The following is a 20,685-nucleotide window of genomic DNA, read 5'->3' as shown; positions in this document are numbered from 1 at the left end:
AGAGCAGAAATCTTCAAAGGGTTGATTAGCTTCTTGAATTCAGGGTGGCCTGAATGCCCCCTGCTTCCTGAGGGAGGGGTCCCAGTCTTAACAGAGAACAATCCTCCTATCAAGGCCTCGACTCTATTACTGTTTTATTGACCAACAAGCCAAAGCCCACGTTGGTGTTGAAAGAGATTGAATGAAGACTTCCTTCTGACAATAAACTTCTACCAGATAGCAAATGAGCCATTCGCTTCAAAACTTAGTCATTTTTGATGGCAGCCAGCAGTTGTAAAAGCTGATTAAAAATGTCTCGACAATGGCAATTAAAGGGCAATTCAGAGGACCTGTGCTTGTATAGGTTGTTCCCCTTCTCTGTACCGCACCCTGCGTTGGTTCCGAGGAAGATAACAAGCCTTAATGCAACAGCAAACATTTGAATGGTGTGCTCTGGCTAAAGTGATGAACGTGTCCGATTAGTGGCTTCACAAATTTATCACGGTGGGTAAACGGTCTGAGAGGGTGTGTGGGCTGGAGGCCATCAGTCCTATCAGACCCTTATTGCCTACACAAAGACAAATTGCAATAATTAATGGGCTGAGCTGATAACTAACAGTTGTAAGAGGGGTTATACAACTTATATATACATACACACACATAGATTCCAAAAACTACGCACATTGCTCCTTAATAATGCAGTCATGTACTTGCTAGAGCTAAAGCCATATAAAGTTAGTGATGACATTCACAATTTAATATGCTTGTTAGATGGAATGAAATAATTATGGTTAGCTTATTACTTCAACTGTCCGGAATCCTTATCATCCGTGTTAGCTTTCTAAAGTTTGGAACCAGAAATAAGGAATGTTAAACCAAATTGATGTTCTTTAAAAGAAAAAAAAAGAAAAAAGGGGGTGCAGCTTCCGTGTTTACTGCGCCAAAGTCCTTTAAGCTATGTCTATTTTTCTTGCTAGAAAATATATATTATATACGTACATGTATGACAACATTTAACACTTCTCATCCCATTTTCTGAACTGCTTTATCCTCACTAGGGTCACAGGGCCAGAGGCGGGAGACACCCTAAATCGGTGGCCAGCCAATCACAGGGCACAAGGAGACGGACAACCATGCACACTTACACCCATACCTAGGGGCAATTTAGAGTGTCCAATTAGCCTACCATTTTTGGAATGTGGGAGGAAACCAGAGTACCCGGAGGAAACTCACGCAGAGAACATGCAAACTCCACACAAATGGACATGTCCTGGATTTGAACCCAGGACCCCAGAGCTGTGAGGCCAACGCTCTAACCACTCGGTCCACCGGGCCGCCGCTTAACATAGACTTATTAATAGTAAATATAACAGGCAACTGCTTCTAATTGTTTAAGTTAACTTCATAAAAATGTAAATATGATCGTCAATCACCATTATACACTGGGTGATGCAGGTCAGTTAAAGCTTACCCCAGCTGGATAATTATTTAGCAGTCATTTGTGATACCCATGAGGTCTGAGCGGGAATAATAAAGTCATTTACAAAACATATTTTATTAAGTAGACATTTCGATTTTCTGATTGGTTTGTTTGCCCATTTTTTGTGGCACTGACCTATCATCTCAGATGATGCATGAGAGTATGGTCCCATATCTAGAGTGTGTAGAGCCCATCAAGAGCTCACTCATTCACGCTTGGATTGGGGCTTAATGTTTGATTTGACTGCAGACACATTACTCACATTTACTTCAGCCTGTTTGTTTTCACACAGTAAAACGAGGCGAGGTGAGGCCCTACCCAATGTTTGTGTGTGTGCGTGTGTGTGTCACACTGTTATTGAGGGAGAGGGCTTGCCATTCACATTTTTGTCGCAAGCTTCTGCAGCAACACAGATGATTTACAGGAATGTAACGTTTATTTTATTTTTTAAACGTCAAGTCGGATGAACAACAATTCCATTAAGCCATCATCTCAAACCCATATCTCCAAATAAAATAATTTGTCAAAATATCAATAATGAATAGAGCGCAGTTGTATAATATTTTAACACAGTCTTTGTATAACTTCCAAGATGGGTATGACTGTACGTATTTGTAAGAATCTAAGCGATCATTGACAATTTAAGGGCACAGAAGGGCATAATGGGATAATGTCAATATTCGCAGGGCATCAATCGGGTAAAACGTCAGAAATGACTCGCAACCTCGGCTGCAATGTTTGTTTGCGTTGTCAGGGGAGGCCTGGAAAAACACAACACAACATACACATACTCGCAGGCGCACAAAAGATCAGCCAAATGCTATCAATAAAGCGGGATGTTTGCCTCAGTTTGTCGGGTTGGGGGGCTCACAGGCACAACATTGGCACAGTGCAGTACAAACAGTGTAAAATGCCATCAGTAGCTCATTGCTCACAGCTCACTCGGGTTCAGCTATGACATGTGTAGCATTTAGTTTCCCCACACCAAGGAAAGAAGTCGCAGATGGCCTCAATTGAATCCATCCTGACAAAGATTGTTTTCAACAAAACCCTGCCTTCAGTGGCATCATCCCAGGCAATGACACATGACAGTGGACATTATTCAGCTATTATCGAGACAATGGCCCCTCACCAATTTCACAGGCTCTTTAGTAGTTAGAATGATGGATGAGCAGATGATTGTAAACAATGTTCGCGTTAACTTGGTCAGCTGTTTTTCTTCGCCAGCCACACACACAGCAGTGCTTTGTTTTATAACTACTTTAGTGTGTCTTAAACAATGGAGAGAGGACCTCCGATGATTATTCCTATCTTTCCTCCAAAAGGCTAAGTGATTTAACCAGAAATAGTGTCTCAACTCAACCTAATTTCCTGTTTCTAGCTTCAGAAAAAAAAAGTAAGCTGACACGTCCGGGTCAGTTTTTAAGGGCACTCTCACTAATCTTCAAGTCACCCACCTTGTGACCTCAGAACTCTTCTCTTCATCCACGTCTAGACTTGACAAACACCCACACAAAAGACAAGTGCCATTCGTGTGCCTTTCATGCATTCCCAACATTCTATGTACTTCATGATATGGACTATAATCAAGAAATTATTATCATATAATGAAATAATATTTATCATTATAAATTTTTATATTCTGAAAGATTCATTTAAAAAAATCCAAAAAAGTTACTTTCTCAGCTGCAAACTATTCGAATCTTTTATCAAGCAGGTGCAGCATTTATGATCAAAGAAATGGGACATGTGCATTCAGGTAGCATTCAAGCAAATATTGATGATTTATTAAAGCCCACATCATAAGCTGTAAGCACTGTGCCATGACTTTCATCCATTTTTTAATGCTCTGCTTCTGCCAGAATTTTTCAAGAAACAAATCCCTTAGGTTTCAACATCTTTAGTTCGGTGCTTCAGTAAGAACATTTTTAGTTTTTTTGCTGGCATTACTAAGAGTGCATTTAGAAAGCATTATTCACATTATGTATTTCCTTTTTCAAGCAAAGCAACAGTCCAATTGCTGTGTTCTGTCTTCTTCCATATTTCCCTTCAATTTGCTTTTCTTAACATAGATTTTCATTCCCTGAAATCACTCATCATTTCCCACATGGTGGAGTTGTGCTGTTGGGGCAATGTCACTCAAAATCTGTCTCAAAGCCCATTTCCACTAACCATGTTAGGGACAGAATACGTTCCTCTCCTATGCTCTCATTGTCCACTGCATTGCCCCCTGACGCTGGGCTCCCGATTTAATTTTTGCATTGATTTTGTGCAAAAAAGGAGCCAATAAATTGGATCAGAAGAATACTAAAAGCTTTCCTCTAAATCAATCAAAATGCAGCATGAATAAATTTATATACATAAGAGATACTGTGGTAGTAAGGGATACAGAGTACACACTAGGTGAATAAATGCAAGGCCCAATTTTAACAGGAAACTCCTACATTTTGAGGTGGCTCCACCCACAGCATGCATGTAGCACTAAGACATGGGAATTACAAACTCAAGCGTATGGGTAAATCTGTATTGCCCAGAAAATTGGGGTGGCGCAAAAAGTGCACTCACCAAGTGATAGTGTTGGTGTGTGTGGCCTTGTGGCTGATCAGTGCATGGCAGTCAACTGGCTCCAGGACCAGTAATGGCAAGTCGAGGGTAAATTCCACACCTCTGTGACTAAGTACTTATACTTGTCAGCAACAAACTTGACAGGCCATTTTTGAGATTCAAAAGATGTGCATTATAATACAACTGTTGAAGAAATGTATAAGGAAAAAAAATACTCTACACTTACGGTAAAATACTGGCAGGTGTGGTAGCCACAATTTTAGAATGGAAAAAAATCAATAATAATTTTAAAGGTATATAGTGCTTCAAGAATCATAAATGGAACCTTCAATTTTTGTAGGTTGTGTATTAAACTGAAAATAATGTTAGTAAAAATCAAATATTGTTATGTTTTACACTGTAATTGATCAGTCTTGATGGGGGTGTCATGCCTTTTCTTCCTGCTCACCCTCTGCAGACTGCATTCAAACCCACACTGTGTTTTGGCAGTCAAATTTGCTAACTACTGAGCTACTGCAGACCAGTTGGAGGAAGTTTTGTGCATGTGGGTCAAGAAATTATGACTCTCTGAAAGCTGAAGAGAGTGTACTGGTAGTTAGTTGCAAGACTATTGGGACAATAGTCAGTCTGCCTGACTGCCACAGTGACAGAGTGTGTTCAAACTCCAGTTGGAGAAGAGGGAGAATACAATAAAGGGAATACTGTGATGTCACTTCTATTAGACCGGTTACACAGATATACTTTTTACAGTCATTTAATGCAAAACAACAGTTGTATAGTATTTAATATATAAACTAAAGTTGTTTTTACAATAGTTTGTTGTTAATACGACAATGAACGTTTTACTGTTTTCCGCTTTTTTAACGATATAATTCTGGCAACCACAGCTGCCAGTATTTTACTGTGAATTCAATTTTTGTGTGTGTAAATATTACTACTACTACAGTTAAAATATATAGGCTAGAGATTTTATTTAAATCTCTTATGTCATTTTTACTAAAGCAGCAAATAATAGTCAGCAGAACCACAAGGTTAAATCAATGGCTGCCGTTGAAGGCTACAGACGTCCAATCCATTTGAAGTGGGAGGGTCGCCAGCGCTCCCAGTTCAAATGGATTGGACATCTACTAGTGATTAAAATTCATAGCAGAGGAATGAAAAGAGCTACATGATTGGACACCTATCATCGTCAATAAATGCGTTTGTGTAGTCTTTCTTCCACACTTTGCGTCTTATGGTACCCACAAAACAGAGAGAATTCGCCAACAGATGAAATGTTTGTGAATAGAATTGATTTATGGATTTGACCAAAAGTGAGCCGTGTGTGTGCCTCAGTGAGGTTGTCTTCTGATGGCCACCACTAAAAAGAGTAATTACTTCACAGATGGTGAGGGGCTGGACTGGAGCAGACTATGTGATGGAGAACAATCATTGAGGCTTGATTGCTCAAGAAGCACAAGGCGGACCTGACAGGAGGAGGGGTTCCAGAATGTGTGATGATGAGTGTGTATAAGTGTAATAGAAATGGGAGGAGGGGACTGTTTAACTTTAACTAGGCCACTGCGTCCCATTACGAGGTTGACAATGATTTGGTTTGTTACACACACAGAGTAGATCAAATCAAATTTCATGTGCTGCTCCTGGGTTTCATCTATTTGATTCATCATCACCTCAACTATCATCAAATCATTTGTATTCCAACACAGCAGTAGAGTCATTCCTTCCAGCAGAAAGATGATTCAGTATTATATGGATCGGTGCAAATGTCATCCGGTATAAAAGGACAATAAATCCTCATGTCACTTATGCAAAGTGATGTAAATGGGGCCCCTGATTAAGACACAGAGTCATTTAAAAAACAGGGACCGGCAGAACCTTGACATGCACACCTACTCGGTCTTAAGGCTCTCCCATACATGTACATGCACACACAGTAACTCAGTAAAAAAACTGAGCAGACAAAACAGGCTCTTTGATAACTACTCTATTTCAATCTGTCTCTCACACACACACGCATGCACGCACACAGAATAAAATCCCTGTAGCCCTGCGCCTGCCACCCGAGCAGTTTATCAAGTAATTATTGTTTGATTACATCGTTTCATTATCTGCACTGATTGAGTCACAACCAACGTCAAAGGTCAAGCGCCATTAACGCGCTGCTCCCGAAACATATTTCTACGCCGACAGCGTGTTTGCCCTCTCTCTCTTCTGAAAGGGCCAATTGCAAATGCATTTGTTTGAAAAAAGAAGAGAGGAGATCACATGCGCCAAACCCCATTGAGACAGAATATTAATCGCAAAGAGAGAATTCACACCAATCCAGACAATTTCCATACGCACAGAAGCAGTTTAGGTTGAATCAAAGAGTATTTTGCAAGTTGGGCAATTGAACTATAAAGTGATATGTTTGTTACATTTTGCATTGTAGAATGAGGAGTATATTCAGAACATTTTTTGTAGTGAAATGAACCAAGTACATCAATTGTAAAAGGCACTAGATTTAAATTTAATGATTGATTGAAATTAATGCAACAGTAACTGATTTCAGTAGTAGCAAGGATTTATTGTGTATTCACTTCTGCTTTATACAATATTATCAAGTAATGGAAGATATTTTTGCATTTTCCTGGATCATTCATTGGCTGTCATTGGCGGAGTTAGACGTCCAACCCACTTGAAGTGGGAGGGAGCGCTCGCACAGGATGAACGAAGGTTCATTTGCTGTCACCCTTCGAGTTCAAAATGATTGGACGTCTATGGTTTGACAAAGTCATGTGAAAAGTTTTATTTTACTTTTTAACAGCCCAGTCTATTGATGTTACAATAGAACTGAAAGAGTTCATAAATAAATACATTATATTTGCATTTTTATTTATATAGTATCAAAAATTGCATCAAGTTGAACATTTTACTATTGTGACAACAGTAGCATAGCCTCTGATTTGTTCTTCACACTTGAATCATTCTAAGAATCATCTTTTTTTGTCTGATTCAGTTTTAATTTAAACCAGAACAGTTACATCACCGTTGAAGATAAATGTATATAAGTAAAATTTAAATGTAAATCTGCACTTGTAAATTCTGGAACTGATTTTAAGATATATTATACAAATATGTGTTGTGTATATCTGTGCTTGTGTGTATCCATACCTGGGCGGGAAAGATATTTCCAATTCATGCAGTCGGTCCTTGAACACTGACAGTTCTTTGTCGTCCTCTAAGAGCTGTAGTGAGATGATACGGAAAATACTGTAAAAATGATTCCAGGAGACATAAATGGTAAAACTAGAATTCAATTACATTCAGCAAAAAAAGCTACTACCCAAAATCTTCATAAGAGTTAGACAACTAGAGAACGTGGCAATATTGAGACTGGGTTTGACTTGGGGAAACCTGGTGGGTGTTCACAAACAGACAGGCAATGACAACTTACATTTTTATCTTTGACAGCTTTTCTGATAGAAGAGCTGCAATGACACAAACTACTCAATAACAAGAAAATCCATCGGTGACTTGTTTGATTGATTACTATCCATCCATTATTTCTATTGCTTTTCCTGTGCAGGGTCACTGGGACATGGAGGCTATCGCAGCTGACATGGGGCACGAGGCGGGGCACAATTGCAACGCTCACACATGGAGACAGACTCTCAATCATACATCTGGGCAATGTTACTGTGGAGAGACCAAGGAACAAACTCCCCATAAAAAAGCCAAAGTTTAGAATTGCCTTGTTGCTGTGGGGCTAAAAAAGCAGTTTCCATCAGATTTAGTATTAACCATTCGCCTTTTATACAGGGTGTTTGGCTAAGTTATTAACTCATTGACAATGACAGACGTCTAATCATGTAGCTTTTAAAAAGTAAATTAAAACCTTTTATCTAAGTTTATTACTAGTAGACATCCAATCCATTTGAACGGAAAAGAGAGAAAGCAAATAAACAAACCTCCCTCATTCAATGATTTGGACGTCAGTGGAAGCCTGAGTTAACATTGGCAAAGTTGTAAATGATAATAACTTTTAATAATAACACAGCTACCAATAGTAAATATTTTTTATTATTGGATCGTTTTTGTCTCTCGCTAATTCCAAAATCCTGTCAAAGTGCCCATGGGCAAGACACTGAACCCTAGATTTCTTTCAGTGGGCATGACAGCAGCACCGCCTACTGATGTATGAATGTATGTGTGAATGGTGAATGTGAATGTTGGAAGCACAATATACAATAAGTTCTCTCCATTTGACATTTTGTCTATGAAATTAGAAAATAATAATAAAAATAACATGATAATTAATAATAATGATACCTACCAATAAAGAGATTTGTAATGACAAAGCCTATCAAGATTTGGGAGGAACGCCTACAAGGTGAATGAGTCTTCAGGACAAATACCATTTTTGACAGCACTGTGTGTGCACAATCATGTGTATATTTGTGTGTACTTCTGTTGCCCTATCTGACAGGGGGGTTCTCTAGCCACCGTGCCAGTCTATCGACACACTCTTCATTAATCATGTCTCCTCACCCAGCTGTACTCACTCACTTGAGTGTAAACACACACGTCCCCCAATTTACCCACTTTCACAAAAGCCATAAATCATGAGTGAAAAGTGCAATTAGTGGCTTCTTGTATACATTAATTATCTAGGAGATAAACAGGTAGCAGTGGCACCTGCATGACTGCCTCCCTGAGAGACTGACAGCAATGTTCTCTTAGCAACGCTCGCTTGGGCCCTTCCGTTTCCTATAGAACGGGAGACGTCAAGTTGGATGGGAGACTGTTGGTTTTGATTATAAAATGGGCAGTAGGGTATTTTTCAGGATAGGGAACAGTTACTGTTTGAAACTACTACGATGCGAAGAATATGACAGAGACCGAACAGCCAACTGGACATTAATGACATTACATTGGTGTATTACATCTGGCGCTATGGTGACGTGTACAAGATGAAATATCAAAAGACAGGCAATGGTGGACATGGGTAATAATCTGCGAGGAGAGTGGAAACAAGAAAGGATGATGCGTTGCCGAACGAGAGTGTAACTGTTGGCTCGTCTGACAAATTCCTGCTGTCTGCCGATGATTGAGCGTGAAGTTCAAATCATTGTCCAGTTGACACATGTGAGCTCGAGTCTGATGTCTTTGCGGTGGCTGTCTGTGTTAGTATTTGCGATTATGTGTCAGCCATGTAGAACAGTGGTCATTACTTGCAGCCAGCAGGGCCTCCCAGCCGGAGTCTCTGTGGTTCAGGAGGGCAGATGTGCCGCATTCATCAAACTCACGCTGCTGGGGTCATAGGAGAGACTCACACACTGTGGATGAAGGATGGCAGAGCATGGGATGCAACCCCACGCTCCACTGTCCACCCTATGTCACCATCCATCCACTGTGAGTGTGTGTCAAAACCCAATCAAAGTGTGGAGGCACACACTATTATCAATATATGAGCCAATAAAAATGTATCAACTCTTTTTGACTGAAGCATTATCATTGGTAGTATTTTAGCCAATAATAGATTCATCTTTGAAATAATTATTTGATTAATAGACAGTTTGGATGGATTAATCTGCTGAACAATCTTGCGATTAATGTGATTTCACAATTAAACTCTGAATTCTAACGTTGCCAGTCAAATGGACTGGTCATTGACACAGGAACATTATCATTGACAGTTAATGAGTTTATGGTAGGTGAATCTGACGAATAATTTTGGATTAATCAATTAATTCAATAGAATATTCATAATCTTGAAATATTTTTGCAATCAATCTATGAATCAATGCCAATGAAACACAATCACTGGCATGAGTTAATCACCCAAAAAAAAGACGTGATATATAGATTATTTCTTGAGAATTGGAGTTCTGATTAGCGGAAAAAATAGAAACATTCAAGTAGAATCCCTAAAACCATGAAAGTCTTTACTTCTATTATTGTAGTATTTATTGCAATATTATCTTAATACAAGTTGGGCACCTCCATATAAATGACGAGGTACGTAATATATCTTTTCAGAGCAGTTTCTAGCTAACCTAGAAAGTTTACAGAGTTATGTTAGCCATGTATTATTATAGCATGCAATTTGGGGTTGAACATTGAGTGAAATGGGGTATAATACAAATAATTTAAGTGGGCAAAAGAGTTGGTACAGCAGGTGAGTAGCATATGGCTGTGTGTACTTGCGATCTGTTCTAAGTGAATGTTGAGTAATTCATTCAGGTGAATGGACAAGACTGCGTGCCAGAATTTCACACCACATTTAATCCGAGGTCAATTAAGCATAATGCTCTGTCGCTGTGGCGGGTGAGTGGTTTAAAAATCAGCTTATATTGGTTCAAGGCCTCTTGACATTATAAAGCCAACAGTAGTTTGTCAAGCAGCAAATGACCTTGGGAGTTGTGGAGGAGGTGTTGTGAGATGATGCAGTACAATATCACACAGGGGGGAGATGAAGAAGTGTCTGGGTAAAAACTGCCCTGTCAAGAGGAGGAATTTCTGACTTTGCTTGGATGAAAAATCTCATCCTAAATCAAGAAGGCAGTGATAGTTAAGGCCGGAAGTTGAGGGGTAAAAAAAAAAATTGAACATGAGGTGTTTGGCCCCCAGCTGTCCCTCTCCACGTACCGGTGACTTGTCCGGCACCTGTAATTGTGCTTTGATTTAAATCTTGTCAAATATCCTCTGTGACAACACCTGGTGCTGTTAAAAGCCATCAATAAATGCTGGGGTGAAAGGTCATTTAATTTGATTTTTACACCTCATACTTGGCTTTCATTGCAAGGGCAATATTTTTCCCTCTTTTTATGAGACCTTCATTATTTGGTGTGGAAAAGCAATAAACTGAGTGACAGAGAGGTGGCCGATTGGTACCAGGAGGAGACCAGACCGAACAAAGCTGAAATCGACAGCGTACTGAACTGCTGAACTTTCATTTCCATGTTAACTGAGTTACGTGGTAAAGAAGTTAAACGCATGTCAGGAAAAGGACACCAATTCCACAATTTGAGTTCACGCACGGAATACCTCGAGTGACTTCCCAAATCATGAATATCAGATTGAGTAGCACATGGCATATTTGTACATGGATACGTTCGGTCGCTTTTTCGACAACCGAGGACAAAATCCAGCCAAAAATAATTGGCCACAGACGGTCAGCTTTCGTTTAGCATTCCGTCTCCAATGCCGTTTGGGAATTGTGACACGCAGAAAACGTGGCGCACCACAATTTATTTATTTATTGGACATTTGTAATGTTAAAGGTATCTCTGGGCTTTTGAGAAATAGTGCAAGCAATGCGGCCAGCATGAAAAAGAGAGGCAGGTCAGACAACGAGGTTCATCACTTACTCACCCGAGCACACGCCACCTCCTCTCTTGGTCCCCTATCTGCCGACACTACACTGACAAAGTTACAATAAAGAGATAGTGAAACCGAATCAATGTGGCTGTGGGGGATTTGACCATGTGTTTGTGTGTAGAAGCCAAGTGGGGTCTGCACGTAGAACACACAGATGCACAACACAAACACGAGAGAAACACACGCAGACACACACACTTCCATCCCTCCACTGGAGCAGAGCCCCGCCGTGCCCCTTGACGCCACAAGAGCCCGGAAAATTTAATCTTCCCAAATACTCATCAGGGTTCTCCATCGTCCCGCCTTGACAGCGCCGGGGATAATTAATTATACAATTTCGATGGGAATATCGACTAAACAAACCTATTAATCATAGCAAAAGTCAATAGGCATGGACACATTCAATCATGTCCCAGCCAATGATTACTACTTTCAAAATACAATAATTATTTTCAAGTGCTGCCTCGAATTAAATTTCTGTCAAGCTGGTACAAGTCTTACAGTTGATGAAGGATGCAATGATTTTTTTTCTTCCCCTTTCCAACTGGAGAAGGCATATTTATCCATTTAGAAAGGTAGTTTGTTTTATAAGGATCATAACATGGTGTGTTTAACTCGACCATCAGATTATCTCAGAAGTCCCCATTATGTCGTCTATCTTGTCTGACTTGGCCAAGAAGGCGGAGGGAAGGGTGTGCGCTCACTCCACTTACGCCATTATAATTCTTACACATTCCAATGTAACAAATCAAATTGTTTCTCTTGCCTGTAAAACACGCACAAACCTCTTTATTTTGCTTTGTGCACATGTACTTGTATTTGATTTAAAGTGCATAATATATGTGATAGACAATTGACTTTTATCCTCTACGCTTGGGCAATATTATGGAATAATAACATCTGCCTGTTCCATATGTATTTGATCATTTGAACCCAATTTCCATTACATACGTTGAGTTAAAGTATATTTTTGCATCACCTTTTAAGGGGGTTATAATCAATTCAAACCATACCAAAATTGGCTCACTAATATAAGGATAACCAAAAGGCCATGAGGGATTTTTTTCCATGGTATTACACTTATATATTGTGCAAGTTTGAACAATAAAATCTTAGAAAAACAACTAATTTCTAATTCAATGAGAGACTTTGAGCACAATACAAACTGATGTTCTTAAAATGTCCAGAAAATCAATGTGGAATGCGATCAACGACAACCATAGCCATTAGACTTTGAGGAGAAAAAGTCAATAAAATAAAATTAAATATGTAATAAGTGACTTGGAATAATGAAATGATTGAGAGTGGTTGATTGTATAAACAAAAGATTCAAGACATTTCAGTGACTTACCAAGGTCCCGTTGTTTTCCCGGAAAACGTCTTGGTTGACATAACTAAAAAGCTTCTTTTCAAGCTGAAGGATGACCTGAATTAATGGCAAGAGAGAGAGTTGCCTCTGATTAATACCAATATTAATGGGAAGAGCACTTTGTAATTACAAAACTAATGACCAGTGCTGTGCTGCAGTGTTAGGCAAATCATTATGTAATATCATTGAAGAGCTGATATATCTTCAGTTTGAAGAAATATAGTTTATTTTTACCTACATTTAAATTTACAATAGTTAGATGTTAGCATCCTATTGTGCAAGATTAAATTGCTTTTCATTTTAGGTGCCTTTGGTTTGTCAGCCAAAACATGTTCTACAAGTACAGATAGATATTGATCTGGATCTTTCTATCGTAATCAACACATTTATTAGCTAACTTAAAGTGTGTGTGAAGGCAAATTAAACCATCTGGCTTACCTTTCTGTCATTATCACTTTCTCTAAATATTAGCTTGTTGACTTCATTGGTGTCTGTGGTTCTTTCTGCCTGCATTGTGGTTGATGAACACAGTCTCTGAAAGGGACAATTCAAGAGATGAAACATGCTCAGAGTTGATATGGACATTTTTTTACGATAAAGATAAAACACTATAACTGTGATGGCAACCATTCATTCATTTATCTGAACTGCAAATCATCACAAGTGCAAGGAAGCGGTATGAATTGGCTGCAGGCCAATCGCAGATTATGCCAACCAAATACATCTAAGATCCTTTCCATAGGAATTTTTTCAAACCTGGTTATTATTGCAGCAAGACAATCAACCACAACATACTTCAGATTTCAGTGCGAGGGAGAAAAATGAGTGCCCATATGACTACCTGACTGTCCTTTCTCCTTAACTAGTCCAATGTAGTGACCCCATGGACTGCGTATATGGTTAAATTCGCCTTTCAAGAACTAGTTAAACATTGGACCATCTGTGTTTGAAGACAGTTGAATGAGGTAATCCCTGAGCCAGCGGTTCCCATACCACACAGCAGACACTGGATGAGCTGATTGAAATTCAAAGCACAGATTAGATAATCAGGTCAAGCCAATATATTGAACAGAGAAGCCCCTTTGAACTAAAATGTCCCCAATCAGTTCCTTTTCAGACATGAAGAATTTTCCAGATTGGCCCACTAAATTAAAGCAATTACTGAACTGAAGAAAAATAACTTCCTCACGGCATCAGCCCCATTTCGCCACGTTTGCTGAGTTTATCCACAAATGCAAATTTCTGAAGCCCTAACAAATCGCTCCATCTTTCACTCATTTAGGCAATCCAAATGCAGGGTCAATATGGTCACCTGGCAGCCAAATGCTAATGCGCTTAAGTGTGCTTAAGCAGCTTTGTGCAATGAATAGGCCAAAGAAGAAGCAAGTGAGAGGGGCAAGAGATACTTTTCCTGTCAAAAAAAAAATCAAATTCATGCCTTTAAGATTCCTTTTGAAAGTAAAGAATTTTCCATCTTTGTTCCTCATTTAAAACTGGGTGAGTTTAGCCTATTATAGTCATGCATTTGGGGGCACTGAACAGTTTTGTTATTATTAATAAAAACAATTTGAGTTTTTTATTCATTTTGATTGATTTATAATTTATTCATTCATAAAACATAAACATAATGAATAATAATAATGTCTAGGTCAATAAAACACCAGTCCTTGTAACGTTTAACGTTCATTTACCTTATAAAGGGTTTATGAAGTTTAGTCATTAGATTATAATATAAAAAGTTGCCAGTAATGGCATCTGAGCATTTGAGTGGACTGTAATGTATTCGAATGTGAGGCTTCAGTCCTAACTTACTGCAGTTTTGTCCCCAAAAACAACTTGCTGCGTTATTTAAGGCCACATCAGTGCAGTGAAGCGCCGGGCACATTTTGGAATATATCAATGCACTCAAAAGCATTTGACATGTCGATACACTTCCACTGACCATCAGAAGTGATATTAGCAGTTAAAAGGTAAGATGTCCTGCCTCATTTTTGCATTTTATGAGAGCCCGCAAAGTGACTTGGCATTACATGGCTGCATTATGTGCCCAGGTCAACAATGAGTGTTTGTAGAGGGCCAGAAGCTGGGGGTTGGGAAGGGAGGTCGCTGAGGAAGGCGCTGGCTTTATGCATCAATGGTGAATAATCTCATGACTGTCGCCGGAGGAAGCGCCTGTTTAAAGGAGCTCTCTATTCCAGCTGGTCTTTTTAGTAGAGAGGTTAAAGCAATCTGCCCCACTTCAAAGACCAAAGACCCACACAGACACCCAAGCCTTCTGTCTCGAGGCCTTCCAGCAGATGGAGGGGAACCGCCATGCTAAACTTAAACACTAAGAAACCTACCCACGACAAATTTAACATTGTCAATGAGCCATACATACCCATAACGATTTAACTACCCCAAACAATATCCTCCGTGTGCAAATTCTTCCACAATGTGTTTGTGAACATTTTTAATGCTTTTTTGTGTGGAAAAAGTGTCACACTATCTTAGCCTGTTGCACATTTCTTCACGGTTGTAGTTTTTGTTCCTTATTTATTCATCCTTTATAAAAGGGCTCTGCATAATTTATAGTGCTCATATGGTATTTGGTGAACAGATGCTGTGTTTAACTGCCCCACAGGGGCATATTATTTTAATTGAATATAATATTATATATATATATAACGTTAAAAATGTGTTACAGTCATTGCATTCTTTTCATTCATATTCAACACGGTGAATTTGGCATCATTGGCATTCCTACTATGCATTTACAAATCGGTTCACTTGGGTCGGAAAATTGTGCAGCAGGAGAGACAAGATGAGTGGACAATGAGATAACTATTCATTCTTCATTACTGGTGGCTAGAACAAGGGTTCCCCTTTTTGTCAGCCAGGGCACTGGCATTGTCAGAATACACTATTATTTTGTAGCTGCCACACACGGAGGTTGCCAGCTAAGTGACTGTGTGCCAGCGGTGCTGGCAGGTTCAACGTGAATTGCTTAGCACCCTGATCACTTTTCCTCCGTTTGCTGTCGTTCATCATACCAATTCTGCATGCATGATTGCCATGTCTGCCTGAGTGGGGTAGGAGGGAGGCATTCAAAGTGGGTGACAACAAATTTGGCTTCCTGCTTTACAGCTCGCTATTACACAGAAAAGCCAGTAAATCAGCTGCGTCTCTCCCCACCCAATGTGACTGGACACAAGCCAGAGTCATCCACTCTTCCGTCCCGTAGCTGGCTAATTTAATGCTTCCAAACAAAGATTAATCACTGACAAACAGAACAGGATTGCTATTCAAAATGGAGGTGAGGTGAGAGTGGACGTATTATCAACAGCAGACTTAGCCTGAGCGTGACCCACCGATCAACTGTTGACCCTCCGAAGGCTACCCGGTGTCGTCCGTAACAGCAAGTGACGCAGAAAGTCTCAACTCTTCCTGTGAACCCACTGGACTGTGTAATAGTGAGTTTTGTTGGCAATGTGTGCGCTTTAGGAGGTCTCCTAACCTACCACGCCCTCGTCAAAAACGAGCTTAGAGAGGTAAAAGGGCATCTGAGATAGTGATAATGTGCCCTATTTATCTTGTGCATTATAACATCTGGGAAACTTCTCTAAAAACAATAGCACACATTGAGGCCTGCCATTTGGGTTTTACCTTCAGAAACCAGCCAAAAGCATTTGTCCTCTTGGAATAGATAATGGACAGGCCACAAATCATTCAAGACAACAGGACGAAGGGGTTTGTGAGTGTGTGAGAGAATCCCAATTCATGTCTATGTTTTGTGTGCGTGTGTGTGTGTGTTCCCCCCTGGTATTTAACTTCTCTGCTGGCCCATTCTGCAGGGCCCCGCAGGACAAATTGCCCAGCATGGATGTCTTTGAGAGGCAGTGCAGCGCGCAGAGAAAGCGACAGGGCTGAAACACAGGCAACAGGCCCATAAAAATTCATCACTTTGACCCCAATGACCCCCCGCAACTGGGAGTTGGGGGGGGTCTCAAACACACACACACGCAAGCAAAGACACACAAGCCAACCAAACGCCCTCCGTTATAAACTACTATTCTAAAACGTATCCAACACACTTGGAGGTATCTTGCACTCTTAAGTTAACCCTGTCCTATAATATAAGTGAAATCACAAACGTATAAAGTCTCTCCTTCAGACATGCATGGTGGCAAACACAATAGCCATGAAAAAGCTTTCTACGCAGGAAAAGACCACCAGATGCTTCATTGTGACTCTGCTTCTGTGTAAAGTAGCGGCTGTAAAAGGAGGGTGGGTTGTTCTTCTGTGGCACATTAGTCCCACTAAGAGGAGGTCATTGTCTCAAACCCGAGCTCTTGACACATTACGGCCACCTGTACAAAGAAAGTCTAATGAGAGATTTAATTTGAGATACCTCCCCTGCCACTTATAGTCAGCATTTTGAAACCAACCACGGCAGATGTCTCCAAGACTGTTTAACGTACCCACTCTTCTCAATAATGCTATACATACAAAGATTACTCAATTCAGTGGTCATTTCAATGCAGTTAACTTCTTTTGTGATGTTTTTGAAAAGCTATGTTGTCCAAAGCAAAATTGTCCTTCATGGATTTTTTTTAAACAAGGCTATCCTGCAAAGAACATTTGTCCCCTTAATGAGAAAATAAATGCATGTCCGACTGTGCCATGGCCATTGAATGCCATTTAAATATAGCCAACCGAATTGCTATTGATGGAGTATAAACACTTACTGAGCACTTAAAAAACATTGCACCCATTTAATTTACCTATCCCGCCATAGCTCTAGTTAGAAATCAATTAAAGGAAACAGATAGTGAGGTAATCTGTTGCTTCTGAGTCAATTACTGGATATCGAAGAGGCACTCAGTGATTAGTGATTATCCAATAAGAATGCAGAGAGTGTTGGGTTCATTACTCGGCTGTTCAACAAAAATGGGGATGGAACAATAATTCTAGGAAAGGAAAAGTTTTATCCGTCACCTAAACAGCAAGATAGATTATTCATTCTTATGTGTTCAGTCTATCCAGCTGTGAATATTTAGATAACAAAAAAGGTCATAACTTCATCTCCCTAAGCAGTTGATTTCATATACACAGGCAGGTGACCAGATTGTTTATTGAGCATTAGGTAAAGACCCCAGTGAGGCATAATAGCCCCTTTTGACACACAAAGAGGACTAATTCATTTGCCTACCACCATTTAATTTGTTTGCATCATTTCATCTTAATGATGGGCTTGTCTGAGAAAGAGGTGTAATTCAGTCAAGGGAAAGGGGAAAATACTGGAAGAGGGGTGGGGTGTTGACACCCCAGCACCGAGTGCTAGGCAACCATCTAGTGGGTGGGCTTTGTGATACATTTTACCAATTTTTCATGGCCATCCCTCTTGATGTGACCCCACTCAGGGTCTTTTATGCTCCTGACAGCTCTGCGCAGGAAAACATGCTGCCTCTCTGATAGCATGAAATCGGGAACAAAGACCCCCAGGGAGAGGAGAAGGGGGCCACTAAGGCCCACTGTGCTACGGTCCCGCCTGGCTATGGCCACAAACAGATGTTAGGCCAGCCCTGACTCTCTCGGCCCCCCAAAAAGGAGGCCATTTAGAAGAAATGGGCCTGAAATTCATTGTTTTCTGCATCCACTAAGACAAAAATGTGAGCTGAACCCTAAAGGGCTGGTCAATATGTCCATCGCTGATAAATCAGACAAGGAGGACTAAAAAAATACTGTGAATTTTAAATGTGGCCCTTATTGGCCACTCCTAAATATGATGGGATAGTTGTGAGCAGGTGTGAGTGGCGCTTAGTAACTTAATGTCAGTGGGCCGAGCTGTTTAAAAGAATGCAGTGCCAACACAAAGTTTACGGCTTAAATACAATGCGCCCCTCCGGTCGAGAGAAGCACCACTGATGAAGATGACATTAAGTACACACAGGGAAACAAAGTTAATAGGATGATCAATTCTAGTTTGACAATAAAAGACAATTTATTCATTACTCATTATTGTCCTCTTTAACTTGGCAAAGGCTTGAATTCAAGCCATTAAAACACCATGAGGCAAAAGTTTTGCTGAAGTGAATGGGAATTGTGACTGACTTGTTGAGTGAGCAGCCATGTGTAGCCTCTCTTTTACAGACTGCTCCTTTGCATATGCATAGAGTTCACTCAAAGATTACAATGCAGGAGAAAGCAAAGGGGATCCTGCGTGCACATGCTTGTGCACAACCCCCACAGTCAACACATTATTTTGGCAGTGTTTCCATCATTGACATTTTGGGAAAAAACATATGTGTTTGTTGATAGCCCCAAATGCACAGCCGAAAAGCGAAAAAAAGTGAAACATTCTTGAAGGGCAAAATCATACACCTGATCTCAAACCAATTGAGCATGCATTCCATATTTTTCTATTTCTATCTCAACACCTGACAGGGCCAACTCAAGGGCTTATTAGGCCATGCTGCCTCCCATGCCCCGTTTGTGCCAGGCACTGCGCTCATCCTTGGCTTGGTTGGTCACACCATCTTGCTGTTGGCATGGTGTTCCCAGCTGCCAGTCACAGAGGACCCCACCGCTAAGGACACAATGGCAATAGCATAGCTGGTGCCGGGCTCAAACGGCCTGTTGTTAATGACCGAGACCAACAGAAGCCATTGCTTGTTGCCAGCATTTTAATTATATGGACATCACTTCCAGCGTAGCTGCAATGCACAAGTTAAACCCTTATAGCTGAACTCGTTTCTCTGTGTCTTCAACGCTGTATTCATTAGCATCAAACGCAAACAGAGAAAAGACAGAGAGAACAGCAACCGTTGTCTGGAGGGAATAGTCTCCTTCTATATCCAGATGGGTTATCTGTGATACAATGGTTCCTCATTGTGATAGATTGGACTGTTCTAGCAAGATAATGTGCCTTTATTGTATTGTTAAGAAATCCTTGGCATCAACTATGAGGCAATAAAAAGACGGGGGTCAAATAGCGGGTGCTTATAACCCTGTTTAACTTGCATAGTGCAGTAAATGGGTGGAGTCACCTACATTCAGACAATTGAGATAGCGTCAGGGTGGTTGTCTTACATAGAAAACAACTAATTTGCTAGTCTAACGCAAACCATCCAGAGACTACAGATAAAATTCCACCCACTTTGACCTTGCAATACATAGAAAAGATATTTATTTCCCAGGGAGTCCACTTTTACAATAGCTAGTATAATTCGAATATTAGGAGATAAAATGCCATAAGGGAGTAACGTTTTACTATGGAAGATCTTGTATACTGACGTTTCAAAAAATGCATTAATTGATGAGTTATTTAAAAAAAAGAGAGAGAAGTAGACACATTTTTTTTTCAAAAGTTCATAGAAATAAAAAAGAGGGTATAGTGTGTGTTTACATACATGTAGTATACATGGTATCTGTAACCATGGGTCTTTAAATATATAGTACTTGGAGAATTTAGGAAAGGCAAGTCCCTTGTGGAGGGGTTGAATAGAACAGAGTCCCAATCAGTGCTAGCCCACTGGTTAATGGATGGATGGCCCCAAAATTAATTAGCCTGACTAATGTAGTGTACACTTAATTACACTCGCCGGCTTTTGATTTATAGCTGGCACGTAACACACATGCTTGTCAAAGACGGGCTAAAAGGGAAAATTGCTTACCCGTTACTGATACAAATTATTTACTCAGATGAGGTTCAACAGACACGACAATGGCTATAAACTAGTTAATGAACATGTTTGCAACATGCAGTATGTGGTACATGAACTCAAACAGACTTGAAGACCTCCCTGAAAAGTGATCATGGTTACCATGAAATAAAATACATAAAAATACATATTAAATACTAAAATTAATTAATAAAATATGTGAGTGATCTATCATGTTATGGTGTCATTATAGGCTATTTTACAGGCATTCATCAGAAGAGGGGCTA

General features: G+C 40.0%; 1 protein-coding gene across 3 annotated transcripts in view; it reads right to left on the bottom strand.

Moving 5' to 3' along the window:
* inpp5a (inositol polyphosphate-5-phosphatase A) overlaps positions 1-20,685 on the bottom strand; it is an 83,046-nt gene that overhangs the window by 8,551 nt on the left and 53,810 nt on the right. For all 3 annotated transcript variants that reach the window (XM_077613469.1, XM_077613467.1, XM_077613468.1), the window contains 3 exons: positions 13,194-13,289; positions 12,738-12,812; positions 7,178-7,251 (listed from right to left, as the gene is read on the bottom strand). In XM_077613469.1, coding sequence (XP_077469595.1) covers positions 7,178-7,251; positions 12,738-12,812; positions 13,194-13,289 — 245 coding nt within the window. The remainder of the gene's footprint in view (positions 1-7,177; positions 7,252-12,737; positions 12,813-13,193; positions 13,290-20,685) is intronic.

The sequence above is a fragment of the Stigmatopora argus genome, chromosome 11 (assembly GCF_051989625.1).
Source record: "Stigmatopora argus isolate UIUO_Sarg chromosome 11, RoL_Sarg_1.0, whole genome shotgun sequence".
Classification (NCBI taxonomy): Eukaryota; Metazoa; Chordata; class Actinopteri; order Syngnathiformes; family Syngnathidae; genus Stigmatopora; species Stigmatopora argus.
Note: the sequence above shows the minus strand (reverse complement) of the source record. Positions and strands in the feature narration are given on the sequence as shown.